Source organism: Rhinoderma darwinii, unplaced genomic scaffold (assembly GCF_050947455.1).
Source record: "Rhinoderma darwinii isolate aRhiDar2 unplaced genomic scaffold, aRhiDar2.hap1 Scaffold_4141, whole genome shotgun sequence".
Lineage (NCBI taxonomy): Eukaryota > Metazoa > Chordata > Amphibia > Anura > Rhinodermatidae > Rhinoderma > Rhinoderma darwinii.
In genome coordinates this window covers 1-22120 of record NW_027463708.1, presented here as the reverse complement: position 1 = coordinate 22120, position 22120 = coordinate 1, and the positions used below count along the sequence as shown (strand labels likewise).

Below are 22120 nucleotides of genomic sequence, written 5' to 3'. Positions count from 1 at the left end.
ACATCCAGCATTACTGTGGACAACAGCCTGTCCCAAACATCCAGCATTACTGTGCACAACAGCCTGACCCAAACATCCAGCGTTACTGTGCACAACAGCCTGACCCAAACATCCAGCATTACTGTGCACAACAGCCTGACCCAAACATCCAGCATTACTGTGGACACCAGCCTGACCCAAACATCCAGCATTACTGTGCACAACAGACTGACCCAAACATCCAGCATTACTGTGGACACCAGCCTGACCCAAACATCCAGCATTACTGTGGACAACATCCAGCATTACTGTGGACACCAGCCTGTCCCAAACATCCAGCATTACTGTGCACAACAGCCTGACCCAAACATCCAGCATTACTGTGCACAACAGCCTGACCCAAACATCCAGCATTACTGTGCACAACAGCCTGACCCAAACATCCAGCATTACTGTGCACACCAGCCTGACCCAAAGATCCAGCATTACTGTGGACACCAGCCTGACCCAAACATCCAGCATTACTGTGGACACCAGCCTGACCCAAACATCCAGCATTACTGTGCACACCAGCCTGACCCAAAGATCCAGCATTACTGTGGACACCAGCCTGACCCAAACATCCAGCATTACTGTGGACACCAGCCTGACCCAAACATCCAGCATTACTGTGGACACCAGCCTGACCCAAACATCCAGCATTACTGTGGACACCAGCCTGACCCAAACATCCAGCATTACTGTGGACACCAGCCTGACCCAAACATCCAGCATTACTGTGCACACCAGCCTGACCCAAACATCCAGCATTACTGTGGACACCAGCCTGACCCAAACATCCAGCATTACTGTGCACACCAGCCTGACCCAAACATCCAGCATTACTGTGGACACCAGCCTGACCCAAACATCCAGCATTACTGTGCACACCAGCCTGACCCAAACATCCAGCATTACTGTGCACACCAGCCTGACCCAAACATCCAGCATTACTGTGGACAACAGCCTGACCCAAACATCCAGCATTACTGTGGACACCAGCCTGTCCCAAACATCCAGCATTACTGTGGACACCAGCCTGACCCAAACATCCAGCATTACTGTGGACAACAGCCTGACCCAAACATCCAGCATTACTGTGCACACCAGCCTGTCCCAAACATCCAGCATTACTGTGGACAACAGCCTGACCCAAACATCCAGCATTACTGTGCACAACAGACTGACCCAAACATCCAGCATTACTGTGGACACCAGCCTGACCCAAACATCCAGCATTACTGTGGACAACAGCCTGACCCAAACATCCAGCATTACTGTGCACAACAGCCTGACCCAAACATCCAGCATTACTGTGCACACCAGCCTGACCCAAACATCCAGCATTACTGTGCACACCAGCCTGACCCAAACATCCAGCATTACTGTGCACACCAGCCTGACCCAAACATCCAGCATTACTGTGGACACCAGCCTGACCCAAACATCCAGCGTTACTGTGGACACCAGCCTGACCCAAACATCCAGCATTACTGTGGACACCAGCCTGACCCAAACATCCAGCATTACTGTGGACACCAGCCTGACCCAAACATCCAGCGTTACTGTGCACACCAGCCTGACCCAAACATCCAGCATTACTGTGGACACCAGCCTGACCCAAACATCCAGCATTACTGTGGACACCAGCCTGACCCAAACATCCAGCATTACTGTGCACAACAGCCTGACCCAAACATCCAGCATTACTGTGGACAACAGCCTGACCCAAACATCCAGCATTACTGTGCACACCAGCCTGACCCAAACATCCAGCATTACTGTGCACAACAGCCTGACCCAAACATCCAGCATTACTGTGGACACCAGCCTGACCCAAACATCCAGCATTACTGTGGACACCAGCCTGACCCAAACATCCAGCATTACTGTGCACACCAGCCTGACCCAAACATCCAGCATTACTGTGGACAACAGCCTGACCCAAACATCCAGCATTACTGTGCACACCAGCCTGACCCAAAGATCCAGCATTACTGTGCACACCAGCCTGACCCAAACATCCAGCATTACTGTGGACACCAGCCTGACCCAAACATCCAGCATTACTGTGGACAACAGCCTGACCCAAACATCCAGCATTACTGTGGACAACAGCCTGACCCAAACATCCAGCATTACTGTGCACACCAGCCTGACCCAAACATCCAGCATTACTGTGCACAACAGCCTGACCCAAACATCCAGCATTACTGTGGACACCAGCCTGACCCAAACATCCAGCATTACTGTGGACAACAGCCTGACCCAAACATCCAGCATTACTGTGCACACCAGCCTGACCCAAAGATCCAGCATTACTGTGCACACCAGCCTGACCCAAACATCCAGCATTACTGTAGACACCAGCCTGACCCAAACATCCAGCATTACTGTGGACACCAGCCTGACCCAAACATCCAGCATTACTGTGGACAACAGCCTGACCCAAACATCCAGCATTACTGTGCACACCAGCCTGACCCAAACATCCAGCATTACTGTGGACAACAGCCTGACCCAAACATCCAGCATTACTGTGCACACCAGCCTGACCCAAACATCCAGCATTACTGTGCACACCAGCCTGACCCAAACATCCAGCATTACTGTGGACACCAGCCTGACCCAAACATCCAGCATTACTGTGGACACCAGCCTGACCCAAACATCCAGCATTACTGTGCACAACATCCAGCATTACTGAGGACACCAGCCTGTCCCAAACATCCAGCATTACTGTGGACACCAGCCTGACCCAAACATCCAGCATTACTGTGCACAACAGCCTGACCCAAACATCCAGCATTACTGTGGACACCAGCCTGACCCAAACATCCAGCATTACTGTGGACACCAGCCTGACCCAAACATCCAGCATTACTGTGCACAACAGCCTGACCCAAACATCCAGCATTACTGTGGACACCAGCCTGACCCAAACATCCAGCATTACTGTGCACACCAGCCTGACCCAAAGATCCAGCATTACTGTGGACACCAGCCTGACCCAAACATCCAGCATTACTGTGGACACCAGCCTGACCCAAACATCCAGCATTACTGTGGACACCAGCCTGACCCAAACATCCAGCATTACTGTGCACACCAGCCTGACCCAAAGATCCAGCATTACTGTGGACAACAGCCTGACCCAAACATCCAGCATTACTGTGCACACCAGCCTGACCCAAAGATCCAGCATTACTGTGCACACCAGCCTGACCCAAACATCCAGCATTACTGTGCACACCAGCCTGACCCAAACATCCAGCATTACTGTGGACACCAGCCTGACCCAAAGATCCAGCATTACTGTGCACACCAGCCTGACCCAAAGATCCAGCATTACTGTGGACACCAGCCTGTCCCAAACATCCAGCATTACTGTGGACACCAGCCTGACCCAAACATCCAGCATTACTGTGGACACCAGCCTGACCCAAACATCCAGCATTACCGTGGACACCAGCCTGACCCAAACATCCAGCATTACTGTGCACAACATCCAGCATTACTGTGGACACCAGCCTGACCCAAACATCCAGCATTACTGTGGACACCAGCCTGACCCAAAGATCCAGCATTACTGTGGACACCAGCCTGACCCAAACATCCAGCATTACTGTGCACAACAGACTGACCCAAACATCCAGCATTACTGTGCACAACAGCCTGACCCAAACATCCAGCATTACTGTGGACACCAGCCTGACCCAAACATCCAGCATTACTGTGCACACCAGCCTGACCCAAACATCCAGCGTTACTGTGGACACCAGCCTGACCCAAACATCCAGCATTACTGTGCACAACAGCCTGACCCAAACATCCAGCATTACTGTGCACAACAGCCTGACCCAAACATCCAGCATTACTGTGCACACCAGCCTGACCCAAACATCCAGCGTTACTGTGGACACCAGCCTGACCCAAACATCCAGCATTACTGTGCACACCAGCCTGACCCAAACATCCAGCATTACTGTGCACAACAGCCTGACCCAAACATCCAGCATTACTGTGCACAACAGCCTGACCCAAACATCCAGCATTACTGTGCACACCAGCCTGACCCAAACATCCAGCATTACTGTGCACACCAGCCTGACCCAAACATCCAGCATTACTGTGCACAACAGCCTGACCCAAACATCCAGCATTACTGTGGACACCAGCCTGACCCAAACATCCAGCATTACTGTGCACAACAGACTGACCCAAACATCCAGCATTACTGTGCACACCAGCCTGACCCAAACATCCAGCATTACTGTGGACACCAGCCTGACCCAAACATCCAGCATTACTGTGGACAACATCCAGCATTACTGTGGACACCAGCCTGTCCCAAACATCCAGCATTACTGTGCACAACAGCCTGACCCAAACATCCAGCATTACTGTGGACACCAGCCTGACCCAAACATCCAGCATTACTGTGGACACCAGCCTGACCCAAACATCCAGCATTACTGTGGACAACAGCCTGACCCAAACATCCAGCATTACTGTGGACACCAGCCTGACCCAAACATCCAGCATTACTGTGGACACCAGCCTGACCCAAACATCCAGCATTACTGTGGACACCAGCCTGACCCAAACATCCAGCATTACTGTGGACAACAGCCTGACCCAAACATCCAGCATTACTGTGCACACCAGCCTGACCCAAACATCCAGCATTACTGTGGACACCAGCCTGACCCAAACATCCAGCATTACTGTGGACAACAGCCTGACCCAAACATCCAGCATTACTGTGCACAACAGCCTGACCCAAACATCCAGCATTACTGTGCACACCAGCCTGACCCAAACATCCAGCATTACTGTGCACAACAGCCTGACCCAAACATCCAGCATTACTGTGGACACCAGCCTGACCCAAAGATCCAGCATTACTGTGCACAACAGACTGACCCAAACATCCAGCATTACTGTGCACAACAGCCTGACCCAAACATCCAGCATTACTGTGCACACCAGCCTGACCCAAACATCCAGCATTACTGTGGACACCAGCCTGACCCAAACATCCAGCATTACTGTGCACAACAGCCTGACCCAAAGATCCAGCATTACTGTGGACACCAGCCTGGCCCAAACATCCAGCATTACTGTGCACACCAGCCTGACCCAAACATCCAGCATTACTGTGGACACCAGCCTGACCCAAAGATCCAGCATTACTGTGGACACCAGCCTGACCCAAAGATCCAGCATTACTGTGGACACCAGCCTGACCCAAACATCCAGCATTATTGTGGACACCAGCCTGACCCAAACATCCAGCATTACTGTGCACACCAGCCTGACCCAAACATCCAGCATTACTGTGGACACCAGCCTGACCCAAACATCCAGCATTACCGTGGACACCAGCCTGACCCAAAGATCCAGCATTACTGTGGACACCAGCCTGACCCAAAGATCCAGCATTACTGTGCACAACAGCCTGACCCAAAGATCCAGCATTACTGTGGACACCAGCCTGACCCAAACATCCAGCATTACTGTGGACACCAGCCTGACCCAAACATCCAGCATTATTGTGGACACCAGCCTGACCCAAACATCCAGCATTACCGTGGACACCAGCCTGACCCAAAGATCCAGCATTACTGTGGACACCAGCCTGACCCAAAGATCCAGCATTACTGTGCACAACAGCCTGACCCAAAGATCCAGCATTACTGTGGACACCAGCCTGACCCAAACATCCAGCATTATTGTGGACACCAGCCTGACCCAAACATCCAGCATTACCGTGGACACCAGCCTGACCCAAACATCCAGCATTACTGTGGACAACAGCCTGACCCAAACATCCAGCATTACTGTGCACAACAGCCTGACCCAAACATCCAGCATTACTGTGCACACCAGCCTGACCCAAACATCCAGCATTACTGTGGACACCAGCCTGACCCAAACATCCAGCATTACTGTGGACACCAGCCTGACCCAAACATCCAGCATTACTGTGGACACCAGCCTGACCCAAACATCCAGCATTACTGTGCACACCAGCCTGACCCAAACATCCAGCATTACTGTGGACACCAGCCTGACCCAAACATCCAGCATTACTGTGCACACCAGCCTGACCCAAAGATCCAGCATTACTGTGCACACCAGCCTGACCCAAACATCCAGCATTACCGTGGACACCAGCCTGACCCAAACATCCAGCATTACTGTGGACAACAGCCTGACCCAAAGATCCAGCATTACTGTGGACACCAGCCTGACCCAAACATCCAGCATTACTGTGCACACCAGCCTGACCCAAACATCCAGCATTACTGTGGACAACAGCCTGACCCAAAGATCCAGCATTACTGTGCACAACAGCCTGACCCAAACATCCAGCATTACTGTGGACACCAGCCTGACCCAAACATCCAGCATTACTGTGGACACCAGCCTGACCCAAACATCCAGCATTACTGTGCACAACAGCCTGACCCAAACATCCAGCATTACTGTGCACAACAGCCTGACCCAAACATCCAGCATTACTGTGGACACCAGCCTGACCCAAACATCCAGCATTACTGTGGACACCAGCCTGACCCAAAGATCCAGCATTACTGTGCACACCAGCCTGACCCAAACATCCAGCATTACTGTGGACACCAGCCTGACCCAAAGATCCAGCATTACTGTGCACACCAGCCTGACCCAAACATCCAGCATTACTGTGCACACCAGCCTGACCCAAACATCCAGCATTACTGTGCACACCAGCCTGACCCAAACATCCAGCATTACTGTGCACAACAGACTGACCCAAACATCCAGCATTACTGTGGACACCAGCCTGACCCAAACATCCAGCATTACTGTGGACACCAGCCTGACCCAAACATCCAGCATTACTGTGCACACCAGCCTGACCCAAACATCCAGCATTACTGTGGACAACAGCCTGACCCAAACATCCAGCATTACTGTGCACACCAGCCTGACCCAAACATCCAGCATTACTGTGGACACCAGCCTGACCCAAACATCCAGCATTACTGTGCACACCAGCCTGACCCAAACATCCAGCATTACTGTGGACACCAGCCTGGCCCAAACATCCAGCATTACTGTGCACACCAGCCTGACCCAAACATCCAGCATTACTGTGGACAACAGCCTGACCCAAACATCCAGCATTACTGTGCACACCAGCCTGACCCAAACATCCAGCATTACTGTGCACACCAGCCTGACCCAAACATCCAGCATTACTGTGGACACCAGCCTGACCCAAACATCCAGCATTACTGTGGACACCAGCCTGACCCAAAGATCCAGCATTACTGTGGACACCAGCCTGACCCAAACATCCAGCATTACTGTGCACACCAGCCTGACCCAAACATCCAGCGTTACTGTGCACAACATCCAGCATTACTGTGGACACCAGCCTGACCCAAAGATCCAGCATTACTGTGGACAACAGCCTGTCCCAAACATCCAGCATTACTGTGCACAACAGCCTGACCCAAACATCCAGCATTACTGTGCACAACAGCCTGACCCAAACATCCAGCGTTACTGTGCACAACAGCCTGACCCAAACATCCAGCATTACTGTGCACAACAGCCTGACCCAAACATCCAGCATTACTGTGGACACCAGCCTGACCCAAACATCCAGCATTACTGTGCACAACAGACTGACCCAAACATCCAGCATTACTGTGGACACCAGCCTGACCCAAACATCCAGCATTACTGTGCACACCAGCCTGACCCAAACATCCAGCATTACTGTGGACACCAGCCTGACCCAAACATCCAGCATTACTGTGGACACCAGCCTGACCCAAACATCCAGCATTACTGTGGACACCAGCCTGACCCAAAGATCCAGCATTACTGTGGACACCAGCCTGACCCAAACATCCAGCATTACTGTGCACAACAGCCTGACCCAAACATCCAGCGTTACTGTGCACAACAGCCTGACCCAAACATCCAGCATTACTGTGCACAACAGCCTGACCCAAACATCCAGCATTACTGTGCACACCAGCCTGACCCAAACATCCAGCATTACTGTGGACACCAGCCTGGCCCAAACATCCAGCATTACTGTGCACACCAGCCTGACCCAAACATCCAGCATTACTGTGGACAACAGCCTGACCCAAACATCCAGCATTACTGTGCACACCAGCCTGACCCAAACATCCAGCATTACTGTGCACACCAGCCTGACCCAAACATCCAGCATTACTGTGGACACCAGCCTGACCCAAACATCCAGCATTACTGTGGACACCAGCCTGACCCAAAGATCCAGCATTACTGTGGACACCAGCCTGACCCAAACATCCAGCATTACTGTGCACACCAGCCTGACCCAAACATCCAGCGTTACTGTGCACAACATCCAGCATTACTGTGGACACCAGCCTGACCCAAAGATCCAGCATTACTGTGGACACCAGCCTGACCCAAAGATCCAGCATTACTGTGGACAACAGCCTGTCCCAAACATCCAGCATTACTGTGCACAACAGCCTGACCCAAACATCCAGCGTTACTGTGCACAACAGCCTGACCCAAACATCCAGCATTACTGTGCACAACAGCCTGACCCAAACATCCAGCATTACTGTGGACACCAGCCTGACCCAAACATCCAGCATTACTGTGGACACCAGCCTGACCCAAACATCCAGCATTACTGTGGACACCAGCCTGACCCAAACATCCAGCATTACTGTGCACAACAGACTGACCCAAACATCCAGCATTACTGTGCACACCAGCCTGACCCAAACATCCAGCATTACTGTGGACACCAGCCTGACCCAAACATCCAGCATTACTGTGGACAACAGCCTGACCCAAACATCCAGCATTACTGTGCACACCAGCCTGACCCAAACATCCAGCATTACTGTGGACACCAGCCTGACCCAAACATCCAGCATTACTGTGGACACCAGCCTGACCCAAACATCCAGCATTACTGTGCACACCAGCCTGTCCCAAACATCCAGCATTACTGTGCACACCAGCCTGACCCAAACATCCAGCATTACTGTGCACACCAGCCTGACCCAAACATCCAGCATTACTGTGGACACCAGCCTGACCCAAACATCCAGCATTACTGTGGACACCAGCCTGACCCAAACATCCAGCATTACTGTGCACACCAGCCTGTCCCAAACATCCAGCATTACTGTGCACACCAGCCTGACCCAAACATCCAGCATTACTGTGCACACCAGCCTGTCCCAAACATCCAGCATTACTGTGCACACCAGCCTGACCCAAACATCCAGCATTACTGTGCACAACAGCCTGACCCAAACATCCAGCATTACTGTGGACACCAGCCTGACCCAAACATCCAGCATTACTGTGCACACCAGCCTGACCCAAACATCCAGCATTACTGTGCACACCAGCCTGACCCAAACATCCAGCATTACTGTGCACACCAGCCTGACCCAAACATCCAGCATTACTGTGCACACCAGCCTGACCCAAACATCCAGCATTACTGTGCACACCAGCCTGACCCAAACATCCAGCATTACTGTGCACACCAGCCTGACCCAAACATCCAGCATTACTGTGGACACCAGCCTGACCCAAACATCCAGCATTACTGTGCACACCAGCCTGACCCAAACATCCAGCATTACTGTGGACAACAGCCTGACCCAAACATCCAGCATTACTGTGGACACCAGCCTGACCCAAACATCCAGCATTACTGTGCACACCAGCCTGACCCAAACATCCAGCATTACTGTGCACACCAGCCTGTCCCAAACATCCAGCATTACTGTGGACACCAGCCTGACCCAAAGATCCAGCATTACTGTGGACAACAGCCTGACCCAAACATCCAGCATTACTGTGGACACCAGCCTGACCCAAACATCCAGCATTACTGTGCACACCAGCCTGTCCCAAACATCCAGCATTACTGTGCACAACAGCCTGACCCAAACATCCAGCATTACTGTGGACAACAGCCTGACCCAAACATCCAGCATTACTGTGGACAACAGCCTGACCCAAACATCCAGCATTACTGTGGACACCAGCCTGACCCAAACATCCAGCATTACTGTGCACACCAGCCTGACCCAAACATCCAGCATTACTGTGGACACCAGCCTGACCCAAACATCCAGCATTACTGTGCACACCAGCCTGACCCAAACATCCAGCATTACTGTGGACAACAGCCTGACCCAAACATCCAGCATTACTGTGGACACCAGCCTGACCCAAACATCCAGCATTACTGTGCACACCAGCCTGACCCAAACATCCAGCATTACTGTGGACACCAGCCTGACCCAAACATCCAGCATTACTGTGCACACCAGCCTGACCCAAACATCCAGCATTACTGTGGACAACAGCCTGACCCAAACATCCAGCATTACTGTGGACAACAGCCTGACCCAAACATCCAGCATTACTGTGCACACCAGCCTGACCCAAACATCCAGCATTACTGTGGACACCAGCCTGACCCAAACATCCAGCATTACTGTGCACACCAGCCTGACCCAAACATCCAGCATTACTGAGGACACCAGCCTGACCCAAACATCCAGCATTACTGTGCACACCAGCCTGACCCAAACATCCAGCATTACTGTGGACACCAGCCTGACCCAAACATCCAGCATTACTGTGCACAACAGCCTGACCCAAACATCCAGCATTACTGTGGACACCAGCCTGACCCAAACATCCAGCATTACTGTGCACACCAGCCTGACCCAAACATCCAGCATTACTGAGGACACCAGCCTGACCCAAACATCCAGCATTACTGTGCACACCAGCCTGTCCCAAACATCCAGCATTACTGTGGACACCAGCCTGACCCACACATCCAGCATTACTGTGCACACCAGCCTGGCCCAAACATCCAGCATTACTGTGGACACCAGCCTGACCCAAACATCCAGCATTACTGTGGACACCAGCCTGTCCCAAACATCCAGCATTACTGTGCACACCAGCCTGACCCAAACATCCAGCATTACTGTGCACACCAGCCTGACCCAAACATCCAGCATTACTGTGGACACCAGCCTGACCCAAACATCCAGCATTACTGTGGACACCAGCCTGACCCAAACATCCAGCATTACTGTGGACAACATCCAGCATTACTGTGGACAACAGCCTGACCCAAACATCCAGCGTTACTGTGCACAACAGCCTGACCCAAACATCCAGCATTACTGTGCACAACAGCCTGACCCAAACATCCAGCATTACCGAGGACACCAGCCTGACCCAAACATCCAGCATTACTGTGGACACCAGCCTGACCCAAACATCCAGCATTACTGTGGACACAAGCCTGACCCAAACATCCAGCATTACTGTGGACACCAGCCTGACCCAAACATCCAGCATTACTGTGGACACCAGCCTGACCCAAACATCCAGCATTACTGTGGACACCAGCCTGACCCAAACATCCAGCATTACTGTGCACACCAGCCTGACCCAAACATCCAGCATTACTGTGGACACCAGCCTGACCCAAACATCCAGCATTACTGTGCACACCAGCCTGACCCAAACATCCAGCATTACTGTGGACACCAGCCTGGCCCAAACATCCAGCATTACTGTGCACACCAGCCTGACCCAAAGATCCAGCATTACTGTGCACAACAGCCTGACCCAAACATCCAGCATTACTGTGCACAACAGACTGACCCAAACATCCAGCATTACTGTGGACACCAGCCTGACCCAAACATCCAGCATTACTGTGGACACCAGCCTGACCCAAAGATCCAGCATTACTGTGCACAACAGACTGTCCCAAACATCCAGCATTACTGTGCACAACAGACTGTCCCAAACATCCAGCATTACTGTGGACAACAGACTGTCCCAAACATCCAGCATTACTGTGCACAACAGACTGTCCCAAACATCCAGCATTACTGTGGACACCAGCCTGACCCAAACATCCAGCATTACTGTGCACACCATCCAGCATTACTGAGGACACCAGCCTGTCCCAAACATCCAGCATTACTGTGGACACCAGCCTGACCCAAACATCCAGCATTACTGTGCACAACATCCAGCATTACTGTGCACACCAGCCTGACCCAAACATCCAGCATTACTGTGGACACCAGCCTGACCCAAACATCCAGCATTACTGTGCACAACATCCAGCATTACTGTGCACACCAGCCTGGCCCAAACATCCAGCATTACTGTGCACAACATCCAGCATTACTGTGGACAACAGCCTGACCCAAACATCCAGCATTACTGTGGACACCAGCCTGACCCAAACATCCAGCATTACTGTGCACAACAGACTGACCCAAACATCCAGCATTACTGTGGACAACAGCCTGACCCAAACATCCAGCATTACTGTGGACACCAGCCTGACCCAAACATCCAGCATTACTGTGGACAACATCCAGCATTACTGTGGACAACAGCCTGACCCAAACATCCAGCGTTACTGTGCACAACAGCCTGACCCAAACATCCAGCATTACTGTGCACAACAGCCTGACCCAAACATCCAGCATTACCGAGGACACCAGCCTGACCCAAACATCCAGCATTACTGTGGACACAAGCCTGACCCAAACATCCAGCATTACTGTGGACACCAGACTGACCCAAACATCCAGCATTACTGTGGACACCAGACTGACCCAAACATCCAGCATTACTGTGGACACCAGCCTGACCCAAACATCCAGCATTACTGTGGACACCAGCCTGACCCAAACATCCAGCATTACTGTGGACACCAGCCTGACCCAAACATCCAGCATTACTGTGGACACCAGCCTGACCCAAACATCCAGCATTACTGTGCACAACAGACTGACCCAAACATCCAGCATTACTGTGGACACCAGCCTGACCCAAACATCCAGCATTACTGTGGACACCAGACTGACCCAAACATCCAGCATTACTGTGGACACCAGCCTGACCCAAACATCCAGCATTACTGTGGACAACAGACTGACCCAAACATCCAGCATTACTGTGCACAACAGCCTGACCCAAACATCCAGCATTACTGTGCACAACAGACTGACCCAAACATCCAGCATTACTGTGCACAACAGACTGACCCAAACATCCAGCATTACTGTGCACAACAGACTGACCCAAACATCCAGCATTACTGTGGACACCAGCCTGACCCACACATCCAGCATTACTGTGCACAACAGACTGACCCAAACATCCAGCATTACCGAGGACACCAGCCTGTCCCAAACATCCAGCATTACTGTGCACACCAGCCTGACCCAAACATCCAGCATTACTGTGCACACCAGCCTGACCCAAACATCCAGCATTACTGTGCACAACAGCCTGACCCAAACATCCAGCATTACTGTGCACACCAGCCTGACCCAAACATCCAGCATTACTGTGGACACCAGCCTGACCCAAACATCCAGCATTACTGTGGACAACAGACTGACCCAAACATCCAGCATTACTGTGCACAACAGCCTGCCCCAAACATCCAGCATTACTGTGCACAACAGCCTGACCCAAACATCCAGCATTACTGTGCACACCAGCCTGACCCAAACATCCAGCATTACTGTGGACACCAGCCTGACCCAAACATCCAGCATTACTGTGCACAACAGACTGACCCAAACATCCAGCATTACTGTGGACACCAGCCTGACCCAAACATCCAGCATTACTGTGGACACCAGCCTGACCCAAACATCCAGCATTACTGTGGACACCAGCCTGACCCAAACATCCAGCATTACTGTGCACAACAGCCTGACCCAAACATCCAGCGTTACTGTGCACACCAGCCTGACCCAAACATCCAGCATTACCGAGGACACCAGCCTGACCCAAACATCCAGCATTACTGTGGACAACAGCCTGACCCAAACATCCAGCATTACTGTGCACAACAGACTGACCCAAACATCCAGCATTACCGAGGACACCAGCCTGACCCAAACATCCAGCATTACCGAGGACACCAGCCTGTCCCAAACATCCAGCATTACTGTGGACAACAGCCTGTCCCAAACATCCAGCATTACTGTGCACAACAGACTGACCCAAACATCCAGCATTACCGAGGACACCAGCCTGTCCCAAACATCCAGCATTACTGTGGACAACAGCCTGTCCCAAACATCCAGCATTACTGTGCACAACAGCCTGACCCAAACATCCAGCATTACCGAGGACACCAGCCTGTCCCAAACATCCAGCATTACCGAGGACACCAGCCTGTCCCAAACATCCAGCATTACTGTGGACACCAGCCTGACCCAAACATCCAGCATTACTGTGGACACCAGCCTGACCCAAACATCCAGCATTACTGTGGACACCAGCCTGTCCCAAACATCCAGCATTACTGTGGACACCAGCCTGACCCACACATCCAGCATTACTGTGGACAACATCCAGCATTACTGTGCACACCAGCCTGACCCAAACATCCAGCATTACTGTGGACACCAGCCTGACCCAAACATCCAGCATTACTGTGGACACCAGCCTGACCCAAACATCCAGCATTACTGTGGACACCAGCCTGACCCAAACATCCAGCATTACTGTGGACACCAGCCTGACCCAAACATCCAGCATTACTGTGGACACCAGCCTGACCCAAACATCCAGCATTACTGTGCACACCAGCCTGTCCCAAACATCCAGCATTACTGTGCACACCAGCCTGACCCAAACATCCAGCATTACTGTGGACACCAGCCTGACCCAAACATCCAGCATTACTGTGCACACCAGCCTGACCCAAACATCCAGCATTACTGTGGACACCAGCCTGACCCAAACATCCAGCATTACTGTGGACACCAGCCTGACCCAAACATCCAGCATTACTGTGGACACCAGCCTGACCCAAACATCCAGCATTACTGTGCACAACAGACTGACCCAAACATCCAGCATTACTGTGGACAACAGCCTGACCCAAAGATCCAGCATTACTGTGGACACCAGACTGACCCAAACATCCAGCATTACTGTGCACAACAGCCTGACCCAAACATCCAGCATTACTGTGGACACCAGCCTGACCCAAACATCCAGCATTACTGTGCACAACAGCCTGACCCAAACATCCAGCATTACTGTGCACACCAGCCTGACCCAAACATCCAGCATTACTGTGGACACCAGCCTGACCCAAACATCCAGCATTACTGTGGACACCAGCCTGACCCAAACATCCAGCATTATTGTGGACACCAGCCTGACCCAAACATCCAGCATTACTGTGGACACCAGCCTGGCGGAGGGGAAATTCATAGTCCGCTCCAATACCATCTACAGAACTGAACCTCTATCATTGATGGCACATTCAGGAGCGCCACATTAACAGGTTCGCAGGCAATGTCCCCGGGAACAAACGGATTTACTGCCCAAAATCACTGCGGGCCCTCACTAATGCTCCATACATGTTGGGGTTCACATACTTATGGCCATGTAGTTGGCCGGGGGTGGTCTCTGCTGGGATGACTGGGGGTGGGGGGCAGGTTGCTTGCTGCTGACTCATTCTCCATGTCACAATGATTACAGATTAGGATGAGGGTGACTGCAGCAGCCCCATCTTCCAGCACCCTCATCCTCCGCCTCATGTCCTCACTATCAGACTGCAGGACAACTTACAATTCATTATTACCCCGTGCAGAGTCCAGCACGCTCCGCAGACCTCCCAGCCCTTCTCCTACCCCCTCCCCAATAGTAGAGAAGCTGGACACTCACCCCTCTCCTCCCCGTGCCACAGAGATATCAGGGAGGAAAACATCTCCAGCATCCGCAGGCACAACCCTCACTCCACCTCCTGAACAACTCCCAGAGATCAGGCCAGGACTCCCCCTACCCCAAGATGGCACATCCCACTAATCACCTACCTCTCCACCACATACTACTACTCCTATCATCATCACCTACCTCTCCACCGCATACTACAACCCCCATCATAACCTACCTCTCCACCACTCCTATCATCACCTACCTCTCCACCGCATACTACAACCCCCATCATAACCTACCTCTCCACCACTCCTATTATCACCTACCTCTCCACCACATACTACTACTCCTATCATCATCACCTACCTCTCCACCACATACTACTACTCCTATCATCACCTACCTCTCCACCACATACTACTACTCCTCCTATCATCATCACCTACCTCTCCACCACATACTACTCCTATCATCACCTACCTCTCCACCGCATACTACAACCCACCTCTCCACCACTCCTATTATCACCTACCTCTCCACCACATACTACTACTCCTATCATCATCACCTACCTCTCCACCACATACTACTACTCCTATCATCATCACCTACCTCTCCACCACATATTACTACTCCCATCATCACATACCTCCCCACCACATACTACTACTCCTATCATCACCTACCTCTCCACCAAATACTACTCCTATCATCACCTACCTCTCCACCGCATACTACAACCCCCATCATAACCTACCTCTCCACCACTCCTATCATCACCTACCTCTCCACCACATACCACTACTACTCCCATCATCACCTGCCTCTCCACCACATACTACTGCTCATATAATCACCTACCTCTCCACCACATACTACTACTCCTATCATCACCTACCTCTCCACCACATACTACTACTCCTATCATCACCTACCTCTCCACCACATACTACTCCTATCATCACCTACCTCTCCACCACCTACTACTGCTCCTATCATCACCTACCTCTCCACCACATACTACTACTCTTATCACCAACTACTGCTCCTATCATCTACCTCTCCACCAGATACTACTACTCCTATAATCACCAACTACTGCTCCCAACACCCACATCTCCACCACATACTACTACCATCACCAACTACTGGTCCTATCATCTACCTCTCATCACATACTACTACTCCTATCATCACCAACTACTGCTCTCATCATCTACCTCTCCACCACATGCTACTACTCCTATCATCACCTACCTCTCCACCACATACTACTACTCCTATCATCACCAACTACTCCTATCATCATCACCTACCTCCCAACCACATACTACTACTCCTATCATCACCTACCACTCCACCACCTACTACTGCTCCTATCACCTACCTCTCCACCACATACTACTACTCCTATCATCACCTACCTCTCCACCACATACTACTACTCCTATCATCATCACCTACCTCCCCACCACATACTACTACTCCTATCATCACCTACCACTCCACCACCTACTACTGCTCCTATCATCACCTACCTCTCCACCACATACTACTACTCCTATCATCATCACCTACCTCTCCACCACATACTACTACTCCTATCATCATCACCTACCTCCCCACCACATACTACTACTCCTATCATCACCTACCACTCCACCACCTACTACTGCTCCTATCACCTACCTCTCCACCACATACTACTACTCCTATCATCACCTACCTCTCCACCACATACTACTACTCCTCCTATCATCATCACCTACCTCTCCACCACATACTACTCCTATCATCACCTACCTCTCCACCGCATACTACAACCCACCTCTCCACCACTCCTATTATCACCTACCTCTCCACCACATACTACTACTCCTATCATCATCACCTACCTCTCCACCACATACTACTACTCCTATCATCATCACCTACCTCTCCACCACATATTACTACTCCCATCATCACATACATCCCCACCACATACTACTACTCCTATCATCACCTACCTCTCCACCAAATACTACTCCTATCATCACCTACCTCTCCACCACATACTACTACTCCTATCATCATCGCCTACCTCTCCACCACATACTACTACTCCTATCATCATCACCTACCTCTCCACCGCATACTACAACCCCCATCATAACCTACCTCTCCACCACTCCTATCATCACCTACCTCTCCACCACATACTACTGCTCATATAATCACCTACCTCTCCACCACATACTACTTGCTCCTATAATCACCTACCTCTCTACCACCTACTACTACTCCCATCATCATCACCTACCTCTCCACCCCATATTACTACTCACATCATCACCTACCTCTCCACCACATACTACTACTCCTATCATCACCTACCTCTCCACCACATACTACTCCTATCATCACCTACTACTGCTCCTATCATCACCTACCTCTCCACCACATACTACTACTCTTATCACCAACTACTGCTCCTATCATCTACCTCTCCACCAGATACTACTACTCCTATAATCACCAACTACTGCTCCCAACACCCACCTCTCCACCACATACTACTACCATCACCAACTACTGGTCCTATCATCTACCTCTCATCACATACTACTACTCCTATCATCACCAACTACTGCTCTCATCATCTACCTCTCCACCACATGCTACTACTCCTATCATCACCTACCTCTCCACCACATACTACTACTCCTATCATCACCAACTACTCCTATCATCATCACCTACCTCCCAACCACATACTACTACTCCTATCATCACCTACCACTCCACCACCTACTACTGCTCCTATCACCTACCTCTCCACCACATACTACTACTCCTATCATCACCTACCTCTCCACCACATACTACTACTCCTATCATCATCACCTACCTCCCCACCACATACTACTACTCCTATCATCACCTACCACTCCACCACCTACTACTGCTCCTATCATCACCTACCTCTCCACCACATACTACTACTCCTATCATCATCACCTACCTCCCCACCACATACTACTACTCCTATCATCACCTACCTCTCCACCACATACTACTACTCCTATCACCTACCTCTCCACCACATACTACTACTCCTCCTATCATCATCACCTACCTCTCCACCACATACTACTCCTATCATCACCTACCTCTCCACCGCATACTACAACCCACCTCTCCACCACTCCTATTATCACCTACCTCTCCACCACATACTACTACTCCTATCATCATCACCTACCTCTCCACCACATACTACTACTCCTATCATCATCACCTACCTCTCCACCACATACTACTACTCCTATCATCATCACCTACCTCCCCACCACATACTACTACTCCTATCATCACCTACCACTCCACCACCTACTACTGCTCCTATCACTTACCTCTCCACCACATACTACTACTCCTATCATCACCTACCTCTCCACCACATACTACTACTCCTATCATCATCACCTACCTCCCCACCACATACTACTACTCCTATCATCACCTACCACTCCACCACCTACTACTGCTCCTATCATCACCTACCTCTCCACCACATACTACTACTCCTCCTATCATCATCACCTACCTCTCCACCACATACTACTCCTATCATCACCTACCTCTCCACCGCATACTACAACCCACCTCTCCACCACTCCTATTATCACCTACCTCTCCACCACATACTACTACTCCTATCATCATCACCTACCTCCCCACCACATACTACTACTCCTATCATCACCTACCACTCCACCACCTACTACTGCTCCTATCATCACCTACCTCTCCACCACATACTACTACTCCTATCATCATCACCTACCTCCCCACCACATACTACTACTCCTATCATCACCTACCACTCCACCACCTACTACTGCTCCTATCATCACCTACCTCTCCACCACATACTACTACTCCTCCTATCATCATCACCTACCTCTCCACCACATACTACTCCTATCATCACCTACCTCTCCACCGCATACTACAACCCACCTCTCCACCACTCCTATTATCACCTACCTCTCCACCACATACTACTACTCCTATCATCATCACCTACCTCCCCACCACATACTACTACTCCTATCATCACCTACCACTCCACCACCTACTACTGCTCCTATCATCACCTACCTCTCCACCACATACTACTACTCCTATCATCATCACCTACCTCCCCACCACATACTACTACTCCTATCATCACCTACCACTCCACCACCTACTACTGCTCCTATCATCACCTACCTCTCCACCACATACTACTACTCCTATCATCACCTACCTCTCCACCACATACTACTACTCCTATCATCATCACCTACCTCTCCACCACATACTACTCCTATAATCATCTACCTCTCCATCACCTACCTCTCCACCACATACTACTACTCCTATCATCACCAACTACTGCTCCTATCATCTACCTCCACCACATACTACTACTCCCATCATCACCAACTACTGCTCCTATCATCTACCTCTCCACCACATACTACTCCTATAATCATCACTAACTACTGCTCCTATCATCTACCTCTCCATCACATACTACTACTCCCATCATCACCTACCTCTCCACAACATACTACTACTCCCATCATCACCTACTTCTCCACCACCTACTACTGCTCCTATCATCACCTACTGCTCCTATCATCACCTACTGCTATCACCAACTACTGCTCCTATCATCTACCTCCACCACATACTACTCCTATAATCACCAACTACTGCTCCTATCATCTACCTCTCCACCACATACTACTACTGCTCCTAGTAGCATCACCTACCTCATACTACTACTCCCATCATCGTCACCTACCTCTCCACCTCATACTACTACTCCCATCATCATCACCTACCTATCCACATACTACTACTCAGCGGATTTGCTCTCGTAATTGTGACGTCACATGCCCCTGTGTATATAGACGATGTGCCCCCCCTCGATCCCACAGACCGCCGGGTGATGTGCTCGGATGTCGCGCGCAGCCGGTTACCTGCCCAGCCCTGTATCTTGTGTCGCGGGAGCTTCATCGTCAGTGACAGCGGAGACGGGTGGAGGGAGTGACCCGGGCAGACACAGCGGGCAACCTCCCAATATAAGAGGGGAGGGGGCGCCGCAGACCATCACCAGTGCAGAGCCCCGACACCCGCCGACTACTCACCCCCGGGCGCGGCTCTCAGGAGCCCTCAGTCCGCAGCCTCCAGCAGCTGTAGAGTGAGGCGGCTGCGTCAGAGCGGAGGAGGAGGAGCCTGCAGACCACAGCGACCCCCTCCTCTGCTGAAATACTCTGTGCTGCTAACACTATGTAAGGCCCCATTCAGACGCAACCCTATCATGTGGAGAATACAGACCCTGGCCGGTGAAATGTGGCTGCAGTATGGCGGACCATGCCCAAGACTAAGACGATTCCTCCTGCGCCCCCGAGCCCCCCCCCCCCACGAGATCACGGCAATTCCTCCCGACCCCCCACACACGAGATAACGCCGATTCCTCCCCCCCCCCCCCCCCGCACGACATAACGGAGATTCCTCCCCCCCCACGAGATAACGCCGATTCCTCCCCCCACACACGACATAACGGCGATTCCTCCCCCCCCACACGAGATAACGGCGATTCCTCCCTCCCCCCCACGAGATAACGGCGATTCCTCCCCCGAGATAACGGCGATCCCCCCCCCCCACGACATAACGGAGATTCCTCCCCCCCCCACGAGATAACGGCGATTCCTCCCCCCCCACGAGATAACGGCGATTCCTCCCCCCCCCCCCCACACGAGATAACGGCGATTCCTCCCCCCCCCCCACACGAGATAACGGCGATTCCTCCCCCCCACACGAGATAACGGCGATTTCCCCCCCCCCACACACGAGATAACGGCGATTCCTCCCCCCCCCCACACGAGATAACGGCGATTCCTCCCCCCCCCACACAAGATAACGGCGATTCCTCCCCCCCCCACACGAGATAACGGCGATTCCTCCCCCCCCCACACGAGATAACGGCGATTCCTCCCCCCCCCCCACACGAGATAACGGCGATTCCTCCCCCCCCCCACGAGATAACGGCGATTCCTCCCTCCCCCCCACACGAGATAACGGCGATTCCTCCCCCACACGCGAGATAACGGCGATTCCCCCCCCCCCACGCGAGATAACGGCGATTCCTCCCTCCCCCCACGAGATAACGGTGATTCCTCCCCCCCCCCCACACGAGATAACGGCGATTCCTCCCCCCCCCCCACACGAGATAACGGCGATTCCTCCCTCCCCCCCACACGTGATAACGGCGATTCCTCCCTCCCCC

At 51.7% G+C, this 22120-nt stretch overlaps 1 protein-coding gene across 2 annotated transcripts in view; it reads right to left on the bottom strand.

Annotated features, from left to right (window-relative positions):
* The window catches only part of LOC142709513 (protein NDRG4-A-like), a 68711-nt gene extending 47739 nt beyond the window's left edge, over nt 1-20972 (bottom strand). The window contains exon 1 of one of the 2 annotated variants that reach the window (XM_075848486.1): nt 20811-20972. In XM_075848486.1, the coding sequence (XP_075704601.1) occupies nt 20811-20847 (37 nt within the window). In that variant the 5' untranslated portion in view covers nt 20848-20972. Of the gene's footprint in view, nt 1-15801; nt 15888-20810 lie in introns of those variants that run through there. The other variant, XM_075848485.1, reaches the window with a different exon arrangement.
* Between the last annotated feature and the right edge of the window lie 1148 nt (nt 20973-22120).